The sequence below is a fragment of the Elgaria multicarinata genome, chromosome 3 (assembly GCF_023053635.1).
Source record: "Elgaria multicarinata webbii isolate HBS135686 ecotype San Diego chromosome 3, rElgMul1.1.pri, whole genome shotgun sequence".
NCBI lineage: Eukaryota > Metazoa > Chordata > Lepidosauria > Squamata > Anguidae > Elgaria > Elgaria multicarinata.
The window spans coordinates 45692262-45717355 of record NC_086173.1 but is presented as its reverse complement, the minus strand read 5'-3'; the positions used below and the strand labels follow the sequence as shown (position 1 = coordinate 45717355).

Genomic DNA, 25094 nt, shown 5'->3' with positions numbered 1-25094 from the left:
CAATCCAAAAATCAGTTTAGGAAACAAAACTTAGCTTTAAACAACATTACTGAGTGTTTAACACCAGCATACTATCTTAGGAATTCTTGATCAAACATCTGAGGGGAAGCGAGCACTTTGAGGATACCAAGAATGGATGCTACACTTACAAACTATTCTGAGATTTCAGACGATCTCTTCTTCTAAGCCTACTTGGTGGCCACTCCCTGCCAAGGGCAGCTACATTGGCTCCCTCTTGGTTATCCTTCTGCTGGCACGAAAATAAGTTTCTATTCAGGCACACCTTTGCCAAGTAAGCTGGGTGTTGACAACTTCTTTTATTGTTGTGTTTTTAATTATTTTTATCTTGTTTTAATTAATACGTTGTTCTTCATCTGTATTTTATTATTGTTAGCACCCTGGAGCACCATTTATTTTTGTGGAAATGCAAGATAGAAATTCAATAAATAAAGCTACAGATGTAGCTATATTACACCAATAATGATACAACAAAGCAGCCTTCCCCAGCCTACCGCCCTCCAGATGTGTTGACCATCGTCCTCACCAGCATGGTGATTGATGCAATGGGAGAAGGGAAGGCTGCAACAGAGTGTACACTGTGGTATATCAGGGCTAAGGAACTTCCAACCTTCAGGCCTGGTGAGGTCTACGGGCTTGGCAGCCTCTTCCCCTTGCTCCACTCTTTCTGCCATGGAGGGAAAAGCTCTTCTCTCCAATCAGAAGCTGATCAGAGATAAGTTATTTTCTCTGCTTAGTGCTAAAGAAAGCTCCTTATCAGAATGAAGAGTTTTCTCCTGCAGGATGGAGAGGCCAGGGCAGGAAGCTGTTGAGTGATTCAGTCCTGCTTCCTTCTGAGCCTTGCCCTGCTTCCCTATGAGCAGACATCATGCTCATGATTACTTCTGAGTAGACATGCAGGGGTTTGGTCTTTGGAATGCTATTTGAAAATGCAGCTGAGTGATAGATTGAGTTCTGCTTATGTTGGTAGATGCAAAGAGACTTGTCCTGCTTATGTGTGAGTCGAGATGCCGCTCATGCTTACTACTGAGTAGTCATACTTCCTACTGAAAATGGTTAACAATGGAACTTGCAGGGTGGTTGGATTTTTGCATCCTTACCCATTTTTGCTTTCAGCCTCACCCACCAATGGAATGTGGCTCCCAATAGCTTTTCCAAAATTTATTTATTTATTTATTAATAAATAAAATGAAATCTGGCCCCTTGGGTGAAAAAGGTTACTCAACCCTGTGGCATATGGAACCTCCAGGTTCAAAGGCAGAATGATACTGAATACCAGCAACTATGGGAGAGGGCTATTGCCTTCATTTATTTATTTATTATTTTATTTATTTTTATTTATTGCATTTATATACTGGCCCATAGCAGAAGCTCTCTGGGCAGTTTACAAAGATTAAAAGACTGGGCATTAAAAACCAATATACAAAATTTTAAACAATAAAAATATAAAAACAGCTAACATTTAAAACAATTTTAAAACTCTCAGCCAGGCTAAAGACAGTTAACATATGCTGTTAAATGCCTGGGAGCAAAGAAAAGTTTTGACCTGGCATCGAGAAGATGTGTTTGCACTATGCAGGCTTCATTATTATTATTATTATTATTTATTTATATAGCACCATCAATGTACATGGTGCTGTACAGAGTACATCAGGGAGATTGTTCCATAATTGGGGTGGCCACCACAGAGAAGGCCGAATCCCTTGTTGCCTTCTTCTGAGCTTCCCTCGGAGTAGGCACCTGGAGGAGGACCTTAGATGTTGAGCATAGTGTATGGGTAGTTTCATGTTGGGAGAGGCATTCCATCAGGTATTGTGGTCCTAACCCATGTAAGGCTTTATAGGTTAAAGCCAGCACCTTGAAATGGGCTCAGAAACGTATAGGCAGCCAATGCAAGCAGGCCAGAATCGGTCTTACATGTTCGAACTGCTTATGGGCTTCCTAAATGTATTTGGTTAGCTGCAGTGGGAAACAGGATACTAGATTAGACGGACATTAGGTCTGATCCAACAGGGCTCTTCTTAAGTCACATCTCCTAGAACAACTGTGTGGTACAAAATTAGGAGGTTCACACCTATATACTTCAAGTGCCTACAATATGCCACATATTGTGCAAAAGCATAACATACTTTTCTTCAGGAATGTAAGGATCTGCAATAGATTGTGCTCCCTATATCTTCTAAATGGGGTGTGCAAGCTCTTGGGGTGGAGGGAAAAGTTACAGATCCCCTAAATTTTTGGGTTAGTGGGCCCATTTGGAATTTGAGAGTGTCATGAGTGCTCACACAAAATGGCTGCCATGGCAAGAGCATGCCCATTCACAAAACAGTTGCCACGGTGGGCATGGTCAGTCACAAAACACCCATTTCTCAGAAGGCATACTGGTGAGACTAAAATAAAAGTAAGTTTTCCAAGGACTTGATGCAAGGAAGGGGGGGCGGTTTGAGTTCCAAAACACAAAATTACTCTTTTGAACTCAAATAAAGATGGGGTGACATTTCACTTTACACCCCGCTAGCCTCCAAGCTTTTTTTTCTTTTAAGTGTAATTTTAAAAAGAGCTTAATCAATAAAATAAAAAGCAGGAGGGACAAGGAGCCTGGTGTCAAAAGAGGAGTCTGCAAGGACACTGGTGCCCTCAAGCACCATGCCGGAGACCGCATGGTAGTGTATACACAGCATACACCTGCTAGTTATGTAACATATGAAATAGCTCCAGATGCTAAGTTACGTTAATGTTTCCAAAACTTGCCTTGTACTGGATTCTACCATCAGGTGGTCCCTTTATATCCAACAAAACAGTGCTGGGACACGGGGAGGGCAAAAAAAGAGAAATATCAGAAAAGAGTTACCATTTGACTGTCAGAATGTAAGATGGCTTTAATTAGAGGGGGCAAAGAGGACTTCCTACCACTCTCCACTAGAGGAACCATCCAATCACAATTCTCCTATCCTATGACATTTTGTGTCTGCCAAACAAGTTATACAGGTGTGATAGCACTTCAGCATAATGGATAACTTCTAAGCTCCAAATCATAACCATTGACTCAGCCAAATTTTATATATCTAGATAGCCAAAACATGAGGGGGAAATGCAGTTTAAAAGAACCACAGAATTAAAATGATAAGTAAAACTTCCTCTCACATATTTCTGAAATCATTGGCACGAGGTGGATATTTTGTAAAAGAACAACATTAACTGGAATTTTTAAAAATCTGTGTAAGTAGATGAAACCGCAACTCTTGGTTGAAGCAGTCAGGAAAGTACACACTTTGGTGGGTGCTCCTAAGCTGAGTCTCAAAAACAACGTCAGGCCATAAAACTTAAACTGTATTTTATATACTAATCTCTGCACTATAATCATAACAAAGGATAAGAAAATGCTTATTTTGAACTAGCCCAGATCCAACTTTCCTTAAAAACAAGCATTAGTCTGTGACCTTCAAGGAAAAAGACAACGAGGAAAAAGACGACGCGACAGACAGCCTTCCCCAACCTAGCACACTCCAGTAGAGTGTTGGCCATACTGGCTGGGAATTATGGAGCTGTAATCCAACACATCTGGAGGGCACCAAGTTGGGGAAGGCTGCAATATGAGAATGCAAAATTTCATAGAAAATAGAATCATAGAATAGCAGACTTAGAAGGGGCCTACAAGGCCATCGAGTCCAACTCCCTGCTCAATGCAGGAATCTGCATTTCTAATCATACAATTAGAAAACAATCTAGAAATGTTAAAATACATAAATAAAAAAGGTAAATATACCCAATAAAAGTGCAGAATGTTTAGTATAAAGGGAATGAGGGTGGAAAGTGACCATGAGGGCTAAGTGCTTTGCAAGGAGCAGAACCCAGAGAAGCAGCCCCTTTCCCCTGAGGGAGTCAACAAAACCAATTGGAATGAATTTATTTTGCCAAGTACCACAGTAGGACATTTGTAGGGTCCCCCTATTTTTCCTGACAGATCGACCAGTCAAATATTCAGAAGGTGCAGCTTTTCCAACATGAATACGAAGCTGCACCTGTTGCGTGTCAGCCTGTCACACACACATATTCCTTGTCAGAGAAGTGGTACTGGGGATCCTAAGCACCGGGAGGACAGAAAGATTGCAAAAATCCAACAATGCATAACAGAGTCAACCAATCACCAGTGGGGGTGGAGAGGAAACGACTCACCTGCTGGAAGCAGAAGGGCATCGTTAGAACGCTAACTCCCACGATGCTGTTCACGATGTTCATGATCAGGCCCCAATTGGAGCCAGAAGAGGGGGAGGAAGCCATGCCCAAAAAGGGGGTGCGAGGGAGGGGGGGGTGAAGACCGGGTCCGGGGGGTGGGTGGGGGAAGATGACAGCTCTTCTCTCACTCGACGGGGCGGGGCTATAAGGGAAGGTGTGACGTGCCCAGAACCAAGGTGTCGACACCTGCGGGGCGGGGGGGAGGCTCGTTCTAGCGTAAGGTCTCCCAAGAGAGCAAACTCTCCCGCGAACCCGGCTCCAGCCGCACACGTCGCACACACTTCCTAGTTCCCCTGCTCTGTTGGCGCTTCCGGGATGCAAAACCACAGAGAGCGGATTGCCTAGAGCGGCAAAAATGAAAGAGAGCAGCACACTTTGACCTGCCCCGGCGGACCCCTCCCCTCCGGGCGAGGCGGGGGACTGAGGTTGCTATGGAAACTCCGCATGACGCCGAGGAGCTACAATAGTGCAGCGTCATCTCCGTGGCTGATGGTTGGTTGGCTGGATTGCTTGTCTGTTTGCTCTGGCGCTTCTCCGGAGCGGTCCGGCGGCGGGTGTGTCATCGTAATTTACTGTCCTGAAATGGGTCACCGTGTCACTCCATGTGTGTCAGCGTGGCAAACCAATGCGATGCTCCCACGTAGCTACAACAAGGCAGCGCAATGCAGGGCTCCTTATTCTGGGCGGAGAGGGCAGCTCCAACATCTGCTTTGAATTAATACTGAAACATTTGGAACTGCTATAAAGGACGGACATGTGTAGCTGCCCATGTGTGTGTGTATGGAGTGTCTGCGTACACACCTTCATTTGTTTATGATTTTCTGAATTTTTGTAAACCACCCTGATTGGTTCCAGGAAATGCAATACATTATTATATTATTCTCATTACCATGTGGTTACCCATGAACACAGTTCATAGAGAAAAAATAACAATCTAACAAAAGGTTTAACTAAACTTTGACTGGGTTACTTTTAACTGTAGGTGTCTCTTAATCCCTTCATGATTTGTTTACAGGCTATATGTTAGTGGCATATCATTGTACTTTAGCCTGCACCTGTGTTTATAAAGGTGTACAGGACATTTTTGTGTTCATATTTCATTTTCCAATTACTTACATTTGTTTAATTATACTTGACATTTTTGGATATTAAAAACAAAACTTTATAGAAGAAAGCAAATTCCCAACAACAAAAAGCTTTATGGATGTAAACCCCTGAATTTGAATTATAGTGAAAACCTGTTTTTATTCATGGAATCTGCATGTCAAGGGTTTTCCAATGACGTGTGTTTAATGAGAATGAGTCAACGGGAAGGTGGTTAAAGAGGGATGACCAACCAACTCCCAACTTTGATATATAACTGAAGACAACACTTCATGAACCTTATGAAGTGGGCTCTCATCCAAAAAAGCTGATGCCATAATAAATTTGCTAGTTTTAAGGTGTCATGCAAGACTCCATTACCATAAAGGAGAGGATGATTCTCTATAGCAAGATGACAGCATGTAGATGTGATGAGATATGTGACTAATCTGTGGCATGGACAACACATGTGGCACAAGTACGAAGTTCTGCCTCGAGTCCTGTGCTGTTGAAAGTGGATTGCTTCCCCTACCCCTTCTTACAACAGGTCCTCCAACCCCCTATAATCACAATACAAAGAGAGATCCTGAATGGGGTGACATCCAAAAATTGGGTGGAAGGACCTTACGTGAGCAAAACTCTTCCTCTTGGATAAAGTCCCTTCCTCCCACATTAGGCAGATTCTGTACCCATGGTCCAAAGATGGAGGGTTTGTGGCCTAGCTATAGCAAAGAGTCAGGCTTACATTCTTGACTCCGCCTGCCCTTCTCATGCTATGCTACGGCCCCAACTCAGACAAGAGCCAAAACCATATCAAGGCATAGGAAATGAGGGGGTGGGGAGGGTGAGAAGGGGTTGCATATCTTATTTTTTATTTATTTATTACATTTTTATACCGCCCAATAGTTGAAGCTCTCTGGGTGGTTCACAAAAATTATATAAAATTATATAAAAATACGGTAGCGTACTTAGGATCTACCAGATCAATTTTGCTCATTTTTGTTTTAAACTGAAGCTTGAGCAGGGCAAATATGAAAAAAATTGAAAGTTCAAAAAAAGTTCAAAGCTCAAGCTTTAATAGCAATTAATTTCCTATGTGCTAAACAGGCAGTGCAGCTCCTCTGCCAGCAGGATGACAGACAGCTCTGCTTGGGCAATCAGTGTGGCGTGAAGGCAGGGACTGAGCAAAATATAGATTAGCATCTACTGGTAGATATCTGAGTGATTTGCATTTAAAACGATTGGGATTTGGAGACCATTGCTGATCTACTGATCAGTAAAGGTTTCCAGTTCCCAATGGTTTAAGAGTAGCAATTTTTGGTTTAAATTAAACAGATAAATGTAGATTTTTATTTGTGTGTGCAAGTCATCCCAGTGTGTGGCTCACAAGAGTTCAGTAGGCAAGTGACTGTGTACCCCTGAGCCACCATTTTGCAACTGGCTCCAGCCAGTGGACCTCAGTGATTCTAGAAAAAACAAAGTAGATCCTAAATGTCTAAAGTCCTCCCTCCCCTACTGTAGATATGCTAGACTACCACTATCTCATACCATGGTCCTGATGGTACACTTCCACAAAAGGTTGACCTTTTGACAGGATGACACCATGCTACAATGTCATGGGCCACAGCAAAGAATTAATGGGAACATATCCCTGTATCCCAGTTCTAAATATATTTTTGGGGAAGTAAGTCCATTGATGTCTATTAATTTACTTTTAAGAAAGTGTACATATGATTGTGGCCTAATGGTACAGCTAGGAGTATAAAGCAACAGGGACAGAAGAACCAGCAGAAAGAGAAGCAATCCTGCGGATTCATTCTCTGTGAAATGAGGATGGCCATAGTCAGTGTGATAGAGCACATGCTTTGTATGCAGAAGGTCCCAGGTTTGGTCCTCAGCTTCTCCAGATAGGGGCCTGATCTACACCAAGCAGGATATAACACTTTAAAAATGTTATGAAAACGGTATATGTAATGTGTCCTGGGCCTGAACAGTTGTCATAACCATTATAAACCATTATAAGCAGTAGTGTAGATCCTTCCAGGGAGGAGGGCTACCAGGAGGAGGGCCTTCTCTGCTGTGGCACCCCGGCTGTGGAATGAGCTCCCTAAGGAGGTTCGCTTGGCACCTACATTATATGCTTTTGGACGCCAGGTGAAGACCTTTTTATTCTCCCAACATTTTAACAATCTATAAATACATTTTAACATGGTGTTTTAAATTTGTAATTTTGCATTGCTGCTGTTTTTATCTGGTTGAGCTTTTATATTGTATTTTATATTATGGTTTTATACTGTTGTTTTATACTTTGAATGTTTTTAATTTTTGTGAACCGCCCAGAGAGCTCCGGCTATTGGGCGGTATAGAAATGTAATAAATAAATAAATAAATAAATAAACCACTGCCTGTCAGTGTCGACAATATTGAGCTAAATGGACCAATGGTCTGACTCAGTACAAGGCAATTTCTATGTTCTTATTCCTTCACATTGCTTTGGGCCACCTGCATCAAGCATCAGCCTAAGCCAAGGATCCCTTTACCAATGTCAGCAGAACTAAAAGCCTATTTTTAAGAAAGTCTTGAAACCCTGGAGAGCTACTGCCAGTGTTGACGATACTGGGCTAGATAGGCCAATGGTCTGACTCAGTATAAGGCAGCTTCCTATGCTCCTAAATGAGGCTAGCTGCACTAACTCAAAAGGAAAATGTTCTCTCCCTGACAAATTATCATTTACGATTTGCTGCTTACCACACATACACCTTGGGAAGTGCACAAAATTGGCCAGGGAGCCCTTAACCGAGTGAAAGGACAGTGGAGAGTGTGTAACTTTTTCCAGGCACCTGACCTCAGGGTTATGGAACTAATCAGAAGGGAAAGGGGAATCCACCCATGCCCCAAGAACTCCTGAGTTGTTTACATTATAACAGCAGTCTTTGGATATAGAGAAGCCTTTCATCCTTGAAGCTCCCTAGTACCTGTTGCACAGTATGTAGGAATCCATGGCTAGTTAAGATTATACAGTCATCAATCAGACAGTAATGCTTTTACTTCAGTATACCATTTCAGGTGGCAGGTGAGACATTGCATACTTGAATGCTCACCAATGAGGGGGAAAACCCCTCCCATGGGAGGAACCTGAATTTAGCAAACAAGCAATCAGTGAGAAAGCCAAGTTTATTTATTTATTTATTTAATTACATTTATATACCGCCCCACAGCCGAAGCTCTCTGGGCGGTTTACAACAAGTTGAACCCTTTCCCTTGACATACCAATTTTTCACAGGCAAGGTCCCCCTTCCTACTGGTAATCATTCAAATATACAGCCTCACCTGCATCCTGAAGTGGTACAATCCAAATAACAGTTTGACTCTGATGATGCACATCTCCCATTCATTTCAAATAGTCGTTATAGCAGAACTTCCTGGAAGATTATGTATCTTGTTAATTAGTGTGAGGAAGGACCATTTGGATTTTCTGCCTCAGGCACCGAAATGTTTCAGATTAACCTTCCTGATGCAGACAGACATTCTCTTATTTATTTATTATTTAAAACATTTCTTGGCCGCCTTTCAGGGCAGAAGCCCTCACAAAGCAGCTTACAACAATAAAATACATAAAATATTAAAAGCAACAAAATATTAAAAATATTAAAAGCAATAAGACAGCTATTAAAACAATAAAACTGTCAATAAAACCAGGAGAAACAATAATTTATTTTATTTATTTAAGCATTTTTATGCCGCCATTCAGCCAAAATAGGCTCTCACGGCGGCTTACAAAAGTATTTCTTGACAATCCCTGCCCACAGGCTTACAATCTAAAAGACATGACACAAAAGGAAAGGGGATTGGGAGGGAGGAGGAGGGGGAAAAGGAAAGCAAATTCAGGCACTACAATCTTAGTTACAAAGTTCAGCAGTGACAGTTGGCAGCAGGAGGGAGGGGGCTCTCAGCTGGAGCTGGACCCAGGCACAATGGAGAGGTGCCTGGCTGCTGCTTCCTCCCTCACTGGTGGCCTCTGCAGTGACAGTTGGTAGCAGGAGGAAGGGGGTCTCTCAGCTGGAGCTGGACCCAGGCACGATGGAGAGGTGCCTGGTTGCTGCTTCCTCCCTCACTGGTGGCCTCCCTCACTGGTGGCCTCTGCAGTGACAGTTGGTAGCAGGAGGAAGGGAGGCTCTCAGCTGGAGCCAGGCACAATGGAGAGGTGCCTGGCTGCTGCTTCCTCCCTCACTGGTGGCCTCTGCAGTGACAGTTGGTAGCAGGAGGGAGGGGGCTCTCAGCTGGAGCCAGGCACAATGGAGAGGTGCCTGGCTGCTGCTTCCTCCCTCACTGGTGGCTTCTGCAGAGACAGTTGGTAGCGGGAGGAAGGGGGCTCTCAGCTGGAGCTGGACCCAGGCACGGTGGAGAGGTGCCTAGCTGCTGCTTCCTCCCTCACTGGTGGCCTCTGCGGCAGCAGCAGCAGCAGCAATAATAATAATAATAATAATAATAACAACAGCAATAACAATACTCATTATGAGAAGGCCATGGTAAAATAAAATGTTTTTAAATCCTTCTTAAAAACCTGCAAGGAAGATGTATGGCAGACCTCCAATGGAAGTTTGTTCCAGAGGTTTGGGACCACCACAGAGTAGGCCCTTTCCCATGTGGACACCTACCTAATTGCCCTCACAGGTGGGCAAATGAAAAGGGCCTCTCTTTCTGATCTTAAAGTGCAGGTAGGCTGATATGGGTGAAGGTGGTCTTCAGGTAACTAGGTCCCAAACCATTTAGGCCATTAAAGGTCAACACCAGCACTTTGAATTGGACTTGGAAACACACAGGTAACTAGTGCAGCTGGCGCAGTATAGGTGCTATGTGGTCAAATCGCCTTGCCCTCACCAATACTCAGGCAGCTGCATTCTGTACCAGCTGAAACTTCTGAACCATCTTCAAAGGCAGCACTACGTACAGCACATTACAGTAGTCCAGCCTGGACGTGACTAGTGCATGGATAATTGAATACATGGCAGGCTTCTTGAAACTGGCATTTCCCAATCCTACAATGGAGAGGCTAGATGTAAAGAGAAACATATGTGCACCATCACCTCCACCAATCCCGAAATTTATTTTATGGCGATAAGGAAAATTGTTGAGAAACAAGTATACAAAGAACACAAATCAAGGGTTAATTGTCTAGCCTTGTACTAAGGAGTTCCAGTTTATAGAACCTTGCGCTGCTAACCAGACCAAGTGCTTTGTCTATAGCTATCACCACTATGTTGATGGTATGGTCCACATGTGTGCCTACTGCTTGATCTGGTTTATTGCTAGTTTAACTAATTTTACAATGACAGCACGCCTAAGCTTTGTTGACTTTGCTTATGCCAAATTGACCACACATTTCAGGCCACATCTAGGCCCCTGTGTGGAACAGTTGTTGCATTCATTCTACTCTTGATGAGTGATGGATAGGAGGACTGAATGACTGGCCCCATATTACACACACAAAAATCCAGCAATTCAGGGAGCCTCCTTACGACTGCAGTGCTCCCACGGATCTCCACCCCAAAGCGTTTTCCCATTCACTTCAATAGAGGGCAGCTCCACCCATGCAAAGGGGTTCATGTGGATCTGTTTCCTCCACTGAAATTAATGGGGAAGTCTTCAGATACTTTGTATTGAATAGAAGGACACTATTGGAGAGCCGAGGATTAAAACTTGATCTTCACTAGAACCCATATGCAGATCTGTGAGCATACGAAGACATGCACGCATACACACACACAAAATTATCTATAATTTGAAACATTCTGCTTCCCCTTCTGTGCTCTGGCTTGTGATCTAGGAACCCCACCCTGAACTCCATTCTGTTTTTTCACTTTATCTGTTTCCGACACATGCCAACAGCTGTTTGAAGTTCCCTCTTGTTCTCCACATCAACAAGACTTGCGTTCCAGCCAGAGACTGACATTGAGTGAGATTTTTATAAACTAGCCAGAATTTTCAAACAGTAAAAGGGAGAGAAGGGAGTTTGGCAATTGCGGGCTAGTCCTGAGCCTCCCTCCCGTCTTCCCCACTCTCCTATTTATATAACCCCCAAAGTCATAAAAATGACAACACATCCAATAGAAGGGGATGGATCTAATTTACCGCCAGCAGCCCCTATAAAACCGCAGATGGGCTGTAGCCTGGGACTTCTCAATTAGATTATATGCTAAAATGAAATTCCATGGATGCTGTCCCAGGACGGATGGTTAAGGTTAAACCTGGAATCCCCAGTGACAGAGTAGCACATGCAAAGTCCAGAGAGCTCTCTACTCAAGCCATTTGGTAATGAGGTGTCTCACAAGGGCAGGGGTTTCCCCACCCCTACCCCCTTATTCCTTACTGTTGTTTGGCATGACAAAGGATGCTAAGGAATCTGGCCTGGACCATGTGCACACTTCATGGCCTTGTATAATGGAGGCAGACGGGAGATATGTCAGGACAGTAGACGCTGTTCTCGCACAAAATAAAAATATTCACCAAGGCACTCCATACTCTATGCCAAGAGAAACTGAATTCTGCTACCTGTAGAGCTGTGCAAGTCAGCCAAATTAACACATACTTTCATAAATTACACAATTTATTTTGCTGCTAGTCATGGGGAAAGGCAAGGAGGTATGTAAGGAACTGAAATCTTGTCCCCTGAAAATTCTACTGGGCATTAGAGGTCACACCATACATTACCAAATTCACTGTCAAGCCTATCTTCACAATCATAAGGATTATCAATTTGTTTTTAAACAATATTCTTGGGATGCCGCATTCCTCATCCAATACAGCTTCTGTGGAGTCACAGAATAGGTGGTGGGGCAGTGGGAGATTTGTCCATGCACCTGGCTATTCAAAAACATGGGAGAGACTATAACCAGGAACAAAGGAAAGTTGCCTGATGCCAGGTCAGACCATAGGTCCATCTATCTCACTATTGTCTACACCAGCCTTCCCAAACATGGTGCCATCCAGATATGTTGGACTACAACACCAATCATTCCCACCCAGCACAGTTATTGGACTTGTAGTGGATCTCTATTTTTTTTAAAAATAATATTTCCCATCATTCTGTCCACCCACCCCATCCAATGGTACTCAAAGTGGCTAACAGCATCCAGATTAAAAACAAAACCTTAATTAAAGATACCATAACATCTGCAGAGGTTCAGACAGGAGGATTCCACCCCCCTGGTCCTACCTGAAGATGTCTGCAATTGAACTGGGATCTTCTGAATGCAAAGCATATGCTCTTTTATTGAGCTACGTCCCTTTGAAGCTCAGCATGGCACATACCCCTCTTGCTCTAAATGGAGAGATGCAGGCTATTATCTTTTCAACAGGTTGAGGGGAAGACTTGAAAAGTCAGTGAGCTGGTTACTAACAGCAGACAAAATAGGCAAGCTTGGTTTTCAGAAGGAACAGTGGGGCGGGGGCGGAACAAGGCGGAATTAAGAACATTTGGCTCCTCCAAGCCATACAAAGACTAGGTTCCAGGGCTGTATATCCTGGCTACCCATTTCAGCTACCTGATGCCTAGTGTGTATGTTTGCATGGAAGTTCATTCATATATTGTTATAAGATTGGGAGTTGAACTAAATGATTTCTCAGGGTCCTGTTGTAAGAGAAAAGTGAATAGACCTAAACCTGCCAAACAGTATTAAATAAATTTCAGGTGATACATGCCATGGAAATACATGCTGCTGCCTCTTGCCGTCTGGCCTTATCAACGGCCAGCAAATATCTGAATAGGATGCCTCATCTCATCTCACCTCACCTTACCCCACCCCACCACCAGCCCATTGAACCAAGGAATGTGGCAATCCAAGTACCTGTGTAAAATGGGCATCCTGTAGTCTGGGGTGAAGGAAGCAGAGAGAGGACAGAGATAAACCGCCCAGAGAGCTTCGGCTGTGGGGCGGTATATAAATGTAATTAATTAAATAAATAAATAAATAATAAAACTGAATTTGGGGTTGTGGGCATTTTAGGGTACAGGTTGTTTCCCTGGAATACCTGCTGTGTGAGCAGTGGACTTTGGATGTCGGTTGGAGCATTAAGTTGTGTCCCTCCATCTATGTTCAGCCTGTATATTTGTAAATAAATGCAGATATTACAAACAGCATAAGCCTCCTGTGGTCTCCTTTCAACAAGGAAAGCAAACTTAGGTAGGCGCTACACCCTCGGAAATTGTCAACGTGTGGAGCATCAGGGCACGTGTAATACTATGCTGGTACTATGGTATAGGTCAAGCCTGATTGGAAGTTACTCCCTCTAGCCTAGAAAACAGCCCTCCTTATTTCAGGTGTGGTCAGTAGGGCTAGTGGTTCCAATTTTGGTGGTCCTGCAAATCTATTCTGGGTTTAGTCAGATCTAGCTAGAGCTCTAAAGGAGCTATTTTTGTGGGGATAGGCTTCAGCACTTTGGATAGTTCCTTTAGAGATCTGGCTGGTTCTGTCTGAAACCCGAAATGGATTCACAGCCCTGAGCCCCCAGCTTCTATTGGCTGGTTGTGGTTAGCCTGAGGGAAGGGCACAGTGTTCATGCTCAGAGGTTTTCTAATCTTTACTATTACTTCACATATTCCAGGCTGAGTCTTGACACCAAGAACAGGTCGTCTTCTCTCTGGCTCGTGCACAGAAAGTACAGACATTGCCATCTTCTACTCATGACCCTCCCTGGATGTTTTTTTTAAAAAACAGCCTTATCCAACAAGCCTCGGCCACTGCACTGCGTCAAGAATCAATCACACACATATCATTGCCGGCATGAGGATTGGAGTTGGGTCCATGCAGCAATCCAATCGCTGACATAGTAGGGCTGTCACCAGCCGAAATTGTTACTGGTCTCACCGGAATTGTATGCTCTTGGCCAGTTGCCAGAACTGGATGATGCAAAATCAGAAAAAGTTCAAATCAAAGCATTTTCACTGTTAGGTTGCATACATGTGCTGATATAGTATATACCTGCAGACCACGATGCTCCATGAGGATGGTGGCTTAATTTGTGGTCTAAAACTCGTGGCATATGCCATGAATCCTCTGTGTGTGTGTGTGTGTGTGTGTGTGTGTGTGTGTGTGTGTGTGTGTGTGTGATGAATACCCAATAAAGGAAGTTTCCCCTTCACAAATGAAAAGCATTCTCCACGTGCTCAGGAGTACTTTGCTCTTTGCTCTTTTTTTAAAAGGCATTTTTGTCATGGTGGGAAAGAACCATGAGAACTACAGACCTGCTCTTTTTAAAACATGAAAGTAGAGACGGTGTTTAAAAATGGTCCAGATTTTCTTCTAGAAGGCCAGTATATGTGCATTCTGTAGTGCCTGTGAATGATGGTATCGGGTGTTTTTAAAAGACCACAAACTCATCCATTCCTTGAAGGGGGGATTCTTTGACTGTAATTCATAGAGGAAAGACAAGGTTTTCAATCTCTGCTCCTTCCCCCCTCTGGATTTTTAGTAACCACATACAGCAACCAAATGTTATTGCTACTATCATATGTTTCCTCATATTCTTTGAAGCATTTCAATGGCATCTGTACAGTAGGGGACAGAAGAAACAGTGATCACCCAGAAACCGTTTGGATAAACGTAGCTATCCTTGGCCCAGTATGGGATGGCCCCTTACATGTCAAGAGAGAAGAAATACACCACCAAGAAAGTTGGCAAGAGAGAGCATCGTTTTACATAAAATGTTCATATGCTAATTTATAGCTACAGATGCAAAATTACAAAAAATTACTATGTTAAATAGAAATACAGTACAGGTCACCATACTGGGGAGGATTGTGCCCAGGTGACTTGTAGGCTTGCTCAGTCTGCTGCCCAGGTGCTAACTGCTGGAGGGGAACTCCTGCACCCTGCTGCTCTCCCTTCTGAAGGTCCTTTATCTTTAAACCAGATTTGAACTGGACAGCCCTTCAAATAGAGGACTGTCCTTCATAAAGTGTGACAGATGGCCACCCTACCCCAACAACACAGTCTGAAGCTTCAGTTCTCCAACACAGCTTTCCCTGCCATGGAATGACTGAAATGACCTTGGCAACTCAGAAATGACCTTGTTTCCTCACAATCATTACCCCAAGTCAGGTATTTCCCACCACCACTCCTTGAAAGAAGACTACCTTCCACACAACTCTGTTCAGCACATTCCTAACCCAGGGCCTAGGCCAAAAGCCAACGGCACCAGCTTCCTAATGAAGTACAGCTGAAATTAACACACTTGGAAGTCAGCCCACACTTGCTTGCTGGCCCTGTCCCAGTTCCTGTAACTGACAGCTCGTTTTGGGGCATTGCCACATAGGGGCTTGTATTTACTGCTCATTTACAAAATGGAGGTTGTTATCTTTATGTCTCCACTAAGGGGCAGGTCACATGACAGCACTAACAGCATAAGGTCTTTGTAAGTGGCTGGAGGTATAGTAATGGGAACAGTGGGTCAAAGAACATGCTAACATTTACTTTGGCAGGGTTATATAACCCTATACTAATTTCCTGGGAGTAAAACCCATCGAGCTCAGTGGGACTTACTTTTGGGTAGACATGTATAGAATTACACTGTAAATATGATTTCCAGTGTGTGGATGAGCTCAAGGCCTAGATTCCAACTTGAATTGCCTGGTTGAATTTAATAAAGCCCTTTCCCCAACTGAACGAAGCTAACGCTGTTCCCAGAACAACCTTTAGATCCAAAAACAAGCAGGGCTGGGGGGGGGGGGGGGTGCGTCTTCACTAGACCTAGAACTGATTTATATTTCTGCTTCCAAACGAACATTTATCTGTTCTTGCAACCAGCTCAGCTTGTATCAACCCATGCGGCTTCCATCCACATCAGATGCAGCATATTGCACTGAAGTCATGAGAATCCATCAGCACATGAAGAATTCAGCTCAAACATGGCTTCCCTCCTCCCCATACCTCACTGTTGGTCCATATTAAGGGGGAGGGGTTGCAATGATATATGAAAAGCATATCCCATGCCTAATGGCAACTTGCTGGCAAATTCACATGACCACCCTAGCATGGGCTAATGCAATCATAACTCTGCTCAGGCTGACATTTCGTCTACCTACCATAGACTGAAATTGATGGTTGTGATAATAAACCCTCATTTTTGCCACATTTGCTCTCAGATAGATAATTTGAAGTAATTGCCCAGTGCTTGAAGATGTTTGAGTAAAGAGCGTTGGATGGGAAAGTACTATGCCAGCTCTTAGAGGAGTTAGGGTCAATAGCCAGGCCTGCCACAAAAATCTCCATTACTATTTGATGTATGCAATTGTCTTGCTTCAGGTGAGTACTTGGGACTGGTTGATTGCTCAAAGTTCACCCTATGCCATCTTGCTGGTTTGGCACAACAAACCACTTTCTGTGACCCTGCACTCAAGATAGCGATGCAATTAGTATCACCCTCCACCCCAGTGAATTGACTGCTATGTACACCTGGGGTGAACTAAAAAAAGGCCATTTCAGGTAAATCATAAAAACAATCAACAGAGATTGGGCCAGTCCTACCATTAGGCAGTGGCAGCGTCCCAACTGTTCTTGGGAACTCTCTGGCGGTTCCCTCTGCTAGAGGACAGAGCAGTATATGAGAGACAACTTGTCCTGGACTCCATAAACGTAGTTTGTGGTGGATGATGCTATTTCATTGCCCGTGTTAAAGTAAGATTAAACTGCCAAGTTTAGTTGGTTTTGGTATGTGGACTGAGGAGGGGGCATCATCTTGTTTGCCACCTCAGGCAGAAAAATGCCTTGGACCTGGGCCAGATCTACACAAGCGGGATATAACACTTTGAAAATGTTTTGAAAACTGTATATGGAGTGTGTCCTGGGCCCCAACAGTTGTCATTATTGCTATAAACCATTTTAAAGCGGTAGTGTCAGAGACATAGTGAAGCAGCCTAACAACTTGTCCACTAAGTCACTTGCATCACATCTGATCACAGTGTACAAGGTAGCAGAGGTCGTGGAAGCTAACTGCCCGCTCCAGAATGTTCACATAGTCCTTAGAAATGGCAATTTCGTTGCACCCTTCAAACTAAAATGAATAAGTGCATTTGGGGGGAACGGTAATACCACATTGGCTAAGGACAAGGGCTCTTAGGTCTTGTTCAGGCTCCTGCAGGTATTAGGATATGAGGATTTAGTTGAATTTGTGACTATACCTTTAAGGCAGAGGTTGGAAAACCTCTTTCAGTCCAAAGGCAGAATTCAGTTTCTGAGAAACTCTCCGGGACTGGATTCCAATAATGGGCAAAGGTCCTTTCCCACCTTGCAAAGGTCTAGTTCCGTGTTTGTTCTTTAGTTGACTAGAAGGTGGTCAGGAGACGTGGAAGCATTCATCCATCCATCCATCCATAGCCTGCTTTTTGACAGTTTGGAATAAGGCAGGGATTAGCCTAACATGTTAATGCCTGACCATCCGGACTCTTAATTTGGGCTGCTACACAGTAAAACAACTCATAATCCATATGTTTCTCCTGGGCCTTTCTCACTGCTTTCATCCCCTCAGAAGAAATCCCCGTGGTCAAGCCTTCCCACAATGCTCTTCTCAAGTCCTCTGCTTGCAACTTTAACTATGGTCATGTGCTAGGGTAGCCCTACTTGACAAAGGACAGTCCTCTATTTGAAGGGCTGCCCAATCCAAATTCAATTTAACAATAAAGAACCACAAGAAAGGAGAGCAGGGCCTTGAAGTTTCCAATCCACAGTTATGAGACTGGGCAGGCAGGCACACAGGTCTCATGACCACAGTCTTACCCATGAGGTGAGATATATTGCAGTCCTATTGAAATCATAGGAATTATTTCTAATTTACATTTATACATGCAAATTAGCATACACCACTGTTATACAAATCCATGTCCTGCATTTTTTGATGACCCGTTTCCCAATTTTCAGCGATTCATCTGTGGCCACCGTACGGAATGCACAGAAGCATCTTGTTCATGCTGGCAAAAGCACAGTGCTTCCCAGGACTCCAGAAAACAGGTTTCTCTGCTTTGCTTTTATCCTCTGGCCATGAGAAAAATCCAGATGAACAGTATGTGTGTGTGTGTGTGCGTGCACACACACACACACACACACACACACACAGAACCATGCTGTGTCAGATTAGCTCTGCATGAGCCAACTGCACACTCCCACTGGAACAAACTCCATGCCGCTTGTATAATTTGCAGCAATTGCGCTGGCTAACCACAAAAATTTGTTCTACAAAAGGTCTGCGAGGAGGTGGGCCATTTCTGCCTAATTCCCTCCAGGTGCCACTCAAGTTCTTGCCTCTCAAGATCAGCAGGTCCCTCGATCCTTTTCTGCATACATGTGTGCGTGTGTGCATGGATGCATCTTCTCCTAGATGGTTCCAACCTTACAATACACTGAGGAGTCAAGAGGCCACCCTTGCTCAAGGACAAAGGAAGGATACAAATTCTTTGCTCATCCTAGAATCGTTCCCTCTATTTCGAATTTTCAAGCTGTGAATGTCGTTGCTTGTATAACTAAAACGTCAACACCTGCAGCCTTGGGGAAACCCTGAGGTTTGCAGAAGTACAAAAATACTTTAGGGAAAAAAACCTTGGGGCAGGAGGGACCCAAAACCAGCCCAATGTGGACTGAATGTGTTTAGTGGCCACAGAATTCTGACTGACTGTTAGAGAGGGAAGCAAAATAGGGGTAAAGAGGAAGAATTATTTATTTATTATTACATTTATATCCCATCTTTTTTCCTCTTGCAAGGAACCCAAGACAGCTTACATGGTCCTCCTCTTCTCCATTTTATCTTCATAACAACCCTGTGAGGTAGATTAAGTTGAGTGTCAAGTGACTGGCCCAAAGTCACCCAGTGAGCATCACAGCCAAGTGGGGACTTGAACTTGAGTCTCCTCAGCCCAGTCACACACTCTGGCCATTACACTATAAGGGAATGGAATGGGGTAGCTGGAATCCTAAACAGCAACATTCCACATAGTCACATTGTTGCTACAGGTCCAACTTGTATATTTAGGTTCCTTGCTTTTCGCCCCACCTAACCTGCGCAATTGCTTACCTCCTTCATCCCAATGGGCTTCTCAATGCTGTTCTCTAAATGAGAGAGAATAGAAATACCATTCTGTAGCCTTAACATTGGGAGTTGCTCAAAATACCACAGCTTTGATAGGGTAAATTTAAAGAAGAGCTGGAGTGACATGTGAATCAAATTCTTCCTTGTCCTAACTGCCAAAAAATCCAAGTGAATTCCTTAAAATCCAAGTGAATTCCTTCCTTAAAATCCAAGTGAATTCCAACATTAGCAACATTAGGAATTCCATTTTCCTTTCGTGTTCTTCCACCAGAATTCGTCATTGTGATGCCTAGTATTTTCAGTCCTTCTTTTTAAAAATAGGTTTTAATGCCAACATTGCATTCAGGAGTAAGTTCCACTGTATTCAGTGGGGCTTACTCCTTAGTTAGGATTCCAGCCTAACATTGCCTTTTTAAAAGTTCCACAGGTGATATTTATATTACACTCCACATCCTTTATTGTCTACTGCCATATAACTCCCTACAACAGGGGTAGACAGACCGCAGGATTGCAGAACCTACCTTATTTACTAGAACGTACAGATCCACCAACTGGAGTCCAGTGCAGAAGACAGAGGCCCCATTCAGAAGACACCTTAAACCATGTCTTTAACCATAGTGAATAAAGCAAAAAGCCTTATTCACTGTGGTTAAAGCCGCTGTTTAAGGTGTCTTCTGAACATGGCCTTGCTTTCTGACTTAACCACCTTGGTTTAGGTTGTCTTCTGAACGGGCCCATACACTTGGTCCAGGAATTTGTTTTGAGCATGAGAATGGATCTCACAGTGATTCTATGCACAAATCTACTCCAAGCTTTCTTCATATCAGCGGTATAATTCAGGCCAAGTGGAGGTGGAGGAGTCATTTAGCTACTGCAATTGTTTAGAGTGACCATATGGAAAGGAGGACAGGACTCCTGTATCTTTAACAGTTGTGTAGAAAAGGGAATTTGAGTAGGTGTCATTTGTATGTATGCAGCACCTGATGAAATTCCCTCTTCATCACAACAGTTAAAGCTGCAAGAGCCCTGCCCTCTTTTGTTTCTGGTCACTCTAGCTATAGTAGCTATACTAGAGTGACCAAATACAAAAGAGGGCAGGGCTATACAAGAGTGACACAATACAAAAGAGGGCAGGGCTCCTGCAGCTTTCACCATTGTGAAAAACAAATGGCATCTGCCAAAATTCCATTTTCTATAAAACTGTTAAAGATACAGGAGGGCTGTCCTCCTTTTCATATGGTCACCCTACTTGATTGTTGGGAGTCAGACGTCTACCACAGATCCTTTAGAGACCTACTAGATCTATCTTTTGCTTGCCTCTGCAATGAACCTCCTTCAACATTCCCTCACCTAAAAGCAATGTTCTCAGCTTCCTTTTTCTACAACACATTCCCATGGCTTCAACATGCCTGCTGTTGTTCCCCGCCTCGATCCAATCGGAGAGGCGGGTAAGAAATAAAATTGTTGTTGTTGTTGCTGTTGTTATTATCCATTCTACAGCTTGTCCTCATCTCTCTCTTCACATATGGCACGGGGGTGGGGGTGGGTAGGATTGCATCTATAACATGGCGTCTTTAATAGACTCACTTTCTGGATATGACCTCCCTGCTCAGGTGTACTATAATACTCTTTTCGTGATGGTCTAAGGTGTCTCCCAACTCAGCCAAGGGCTGTGGGAGACAACAGATGAAGTTCTTGGTGTCATGCTCTCCCTGCCTTGTTAGGGGCAGATGCCAGTGTTTCTTGCATGAATAATTAAGCCTGCCTAGTTCCCAATTGCTTTGCAATATTAAAAACTAATTGCCACCAGCCCCTCTTGTCACTGCTACCTGATGAAATGTCCCTTTTATTGATCAGAGTAGCTCGCAACTGCCATTATTCAGCTGCCTCCAACAGCTTGCAGGAGGCCTCGTTTGTCTTGATCATGGAGCCGATTGTGTAGCTTTTGCCTGCTGGGAACTGTCCTTACTTACCCAAGTCTGCAAGGAAAGAGTAGCCTCATCTCCCAGGGTGTAATAAGACAGGCTGGTACAGAAACTCCGGTTTGGTGTCTGGCTCCTCTCTCCCATCTGCAAGAGGGAAATGGTTGCCCGAGGAAGCAGCCAGCTCTGTGTCTGTCTACTGTTAGCCACCTTTCCCACTGTTTCTCCTGACCCACCCTCGGCAGGACTCTTGGGCATTTTAACAGCTGCATGACAAAAACTCAACAGGAAAAACTGTCCACACCCTGGTCATGCAGAAATGGGAGAAATGTCTATTGGATTTCTGCTTTCCATGGAGCAGTTAAAGGGTGCAGAAGCCCCATCACACACACACACACACACACACACACACACACACACACACACACACACACGGCAATTCTTGCTGTTACTCAAAAGACAGTAAGAAGGATTGTGCAACGTGTGTGTGTGTATTGTGGCTGCTGCCTTTGTGCCTATGAAACTGTGGAATCGCAGGATTGTAGTGCCAGGCTGCTGCCTGGACATTCACAGGTTGATGTTGAAACGATCAATTAAGCTATAGACGTGCCCGCCCTAGCTTCTCCTGCCTGACCGTTTGTGGTCATCCTCTGGTCCCTGCATGCTATAGCAAGCAGAGGTACCATACAGAAGGTAGGGAAGGTATGAAGACAAAAAGACTAGGGAAGGAAGAGCTGGGAGAACCCGGGGCCACTGTTTTCTGCATGGTAAGTTTTAAAGCTAAAATGCAGATTTCTGCGTTGCATTCTGGCAACCAGCATGGTATTTCCTAATATAATTGGACCTGAGCTCACCAACTGCTGTACCCAATTCCTCTATCAAAACACAGGATTGCCCTGTGTATGTCTGTGTGTGGGCGTGTGTATTGCAGGGCTCCTATGCTATGTCAGAAAAGATGGGTGATGGTGGCGGGGCGGTGATGATGTCAAGCAAAAATCTAGCCAATAAAGCTTTTCTCTGCTGAACATCTGCTTGTCCCACAAGTGTTCTAGTCATTTGAACCCCTGCCACCACACACATGCACAAAAGTGCTGGCACCCCCAGTCAAGAGGTTTCCTCCTCTTTCCAGCCCAATCCTATGTACTATCACTGTGTTCCATGGGTCTTGCTCACAGGTACGCACAGGACTGAAAACTTAACCTTTCGTTCACAGGGAATTACAATGAGGGAGGTTTCCTAGCCTCAGCAGCTATCACTGCTGTGCAAATAGGATCACCAGAGAATCTTTACCCCATCCTTTAAAGCTGCCTTCCCCAAACTGGTGTTCTCCAAACTTTTTGGACCACAACTCCCATCATTCCCAGCTTGCATGGCCATAGGGATGTCAGAGCAGTGGGAAAATATGCAAGCACTGTGCTTCCCCATCCTGATCCTTTATAGCTTCTTTTACCCTTTTTTCCCCATCAGCCTGATTTGGGTTAAAAGCTGCTGCAGTAGGCTGGACAAGGAAGGAGGTCACTCAAGAAGGCTGTTAAGAGGATCAAAGCAGGGGGCATAGTGACTGCATGGTCTCTCACTAGCTTGAAAGATTTCTTTAATATTTAGGCAAGTTCTCTGGATTGTGATCTGGAAAGCCTTGGTATAGACATTTGTGTCCCTGTGCTTGGCCTGCTGAAGCTACCAGAGGCTCACTCTTTTCTCTCAACTTACTGGCAGGAATGATGGCTGCATTCTTAGGCTCTGGATTTGGTAGCCACCTTATGGGGCCATCCCAAACAATGCATTTTCATGTTGCTGAAACTGCCCCATACCTGATGGGCATTCTTCTCTCCCCACCTCCCTATTCTTTCATTTCACTGAACAAGACTTTAGGGTTACCTGTTCAAACTGAGAGGTGCTAGGAGAGCTGGTGAAAGGGGATATTTCCAAAATAGAACAAAAAGGAATGTCAGGCTGAAAGCAGGGGAACATCACTTGAATGGCATTAGAATTGAGGCAGGATTTGTATGAACCAAGTCACCTAAGTCTTACAGCGAATCAAAGGCAGGACCATGTAACAAAGTAGAATAATTTTAAGTGCCTACAGCAGAAAAATGTAACTGCATAATAAGGTAGGCCGTTTTCTAGAGGACTCCCAAAATTATTATTGTAATAGACTCATGATTCAGAATCTGGTCTTCAGGACTGGACCCACCTGAAACGTGTTATGTGAAGATCTTTAGGATACAGAGATTTACCAGAGAAGGATTCTTACTCAGAAACTCTACATCAGGGCAGGCAGAAAGTAGGTCTCCAGATGTTTTGGACATCAACTCCCAGCATTCCTGGGCATTTTCTCTGCTGCCAGGGGCTTCTGGGAGTTGAAGTCCCAAACATCTGGAGAACTACATTCTGCCCACCCCTGCTCTACATCAGCCTTCCCCATATATTTTAGACTACAGCTCCCAGTTTTCCTGACCACTGGCCATTCTGACAGAGTTTGATGGGAGTTGAAGTCCAAAAGAACTCAAGGGCACCTAGCTGGGAGAGGCTGCTTTACCTGCAGAGTGAATAGGAGCTAAGAATCAACTCCTTCAGAAGCACTGAACATAAGGGTTTTGGATCAATGTCGAACCTAGCTGAAAGACTCAGGGCCAAATGATGAAGCTTCTGATGTAGCAGAATTATTCAGAAGGGGGGGGAATGCCCCTTTGAGCTCTTCTGAAAGACATAATTGCTCTGAGGATACCCCTCAGCTTAACCAGAAGCTAATAAAAATATTAGGGAGGGGGGCAGATATAAAGAATTCCTGCTCCATCAAACCTCACCTCTGTTTGCTACTGTGTGGACTTTCTATTTCACATGCACAGCCTGTTCAAAGGCGGATACTTGGTGCAGGGTCCAAGATATCCACCAAAGGGGATGACTGACTAGGGTCATTTGCAGAAGAACTGAACACTTAAATGTTAAGCGGAAGATATATGTATCATAGACAACTTTTCCTTCTGTGTTTCACATCCTGCTTCTGGCAGCTGTGTGTACTTATAGGTGGGACATGATCCATCGGCTGTATAAGGTGGTTCCGGGGGAGCTCATAAAAACAACTCCTCCTCCTCTTCTTTGCCTGCTAAGACTGCAGAAAAGGGGTTAAGCACTTCAGGTTGCAGTACTGAGCTGGCAGGATACATTTAGCTTGGGAAATCAGAAGTCGTTCAGGTTTGACCCATGCCACTTTCCTTGAAGCCTCCATCAAAACCAGTTCTTTCTGTGTGCATTGCTTTGCACATCTGACCCATAAAATTCATCTGCTGTTACCAGCTAGCTCAGTTGGAGGGGTCCTTGCCAGTTCTTTGCAATGTAATGGTGACATTTATTTTTCATGTAAAAGTATTAAAAGATCACGTGCCATGCATTCGCTAACCAAAAGTGTCTGCTGAAGGACCACTCACAGAGGGACACATCAACCGTAGTATTTATATATCTGTGCACACAGTCCAGGCACAGCCAGGTACATTCAACTCCCACCAGGGAGGCAACTAAATGTCAGTGCATAATAGGCACAAGCTACTTGAAACATCTCTTGAACAAGTCCCATTGAAATGAATTGCTTGTTTTTCCTCCTAAACCTTCTCCTCATCTCCCATTCTCTCTTACTGTCAATAATGTTACGCTTACTCCAGTCAAGGAAGCTCGTAGTCTTGGCTTTATATTTGATTCCTCGCTCTCCTTTATTCCTCATATTGAGACAGTAGCTAAATCCTGTCGTTTTTTCCTGTATAA

General features: G+C 44.0%; 1 protein-coding gene across 3 annotated transcripts in view; it reads right to left on the bottom strand.

The window, feature by feature from the left end:
• Positions 1 to 4307, bottom strand: part of SLC38A10 (solute carrier family 38 member 10) — an 82749-nt gene extending 78442 nt beyond the window's left edge. For all 3 annotated transcript variants that reach the window (XR_010025184.1, XM_063120095.1, XM_063120096.1), the window contains exon 1: positions 4195 to 4307. Coding sequence is in view for 2 of the 3 variants with exons in the window: in XM_063120095.1 (XP_062976165.1) it covers positions 4195 to 4299 (105 nt within the window). In the remaining variant the exon portion in view is untranslated. The remainder of the gene's footprint in view (positions 1 to 4194) is intronic.
• Positions 4308 to 25094: the final 20787 nt, after the last annotated feature.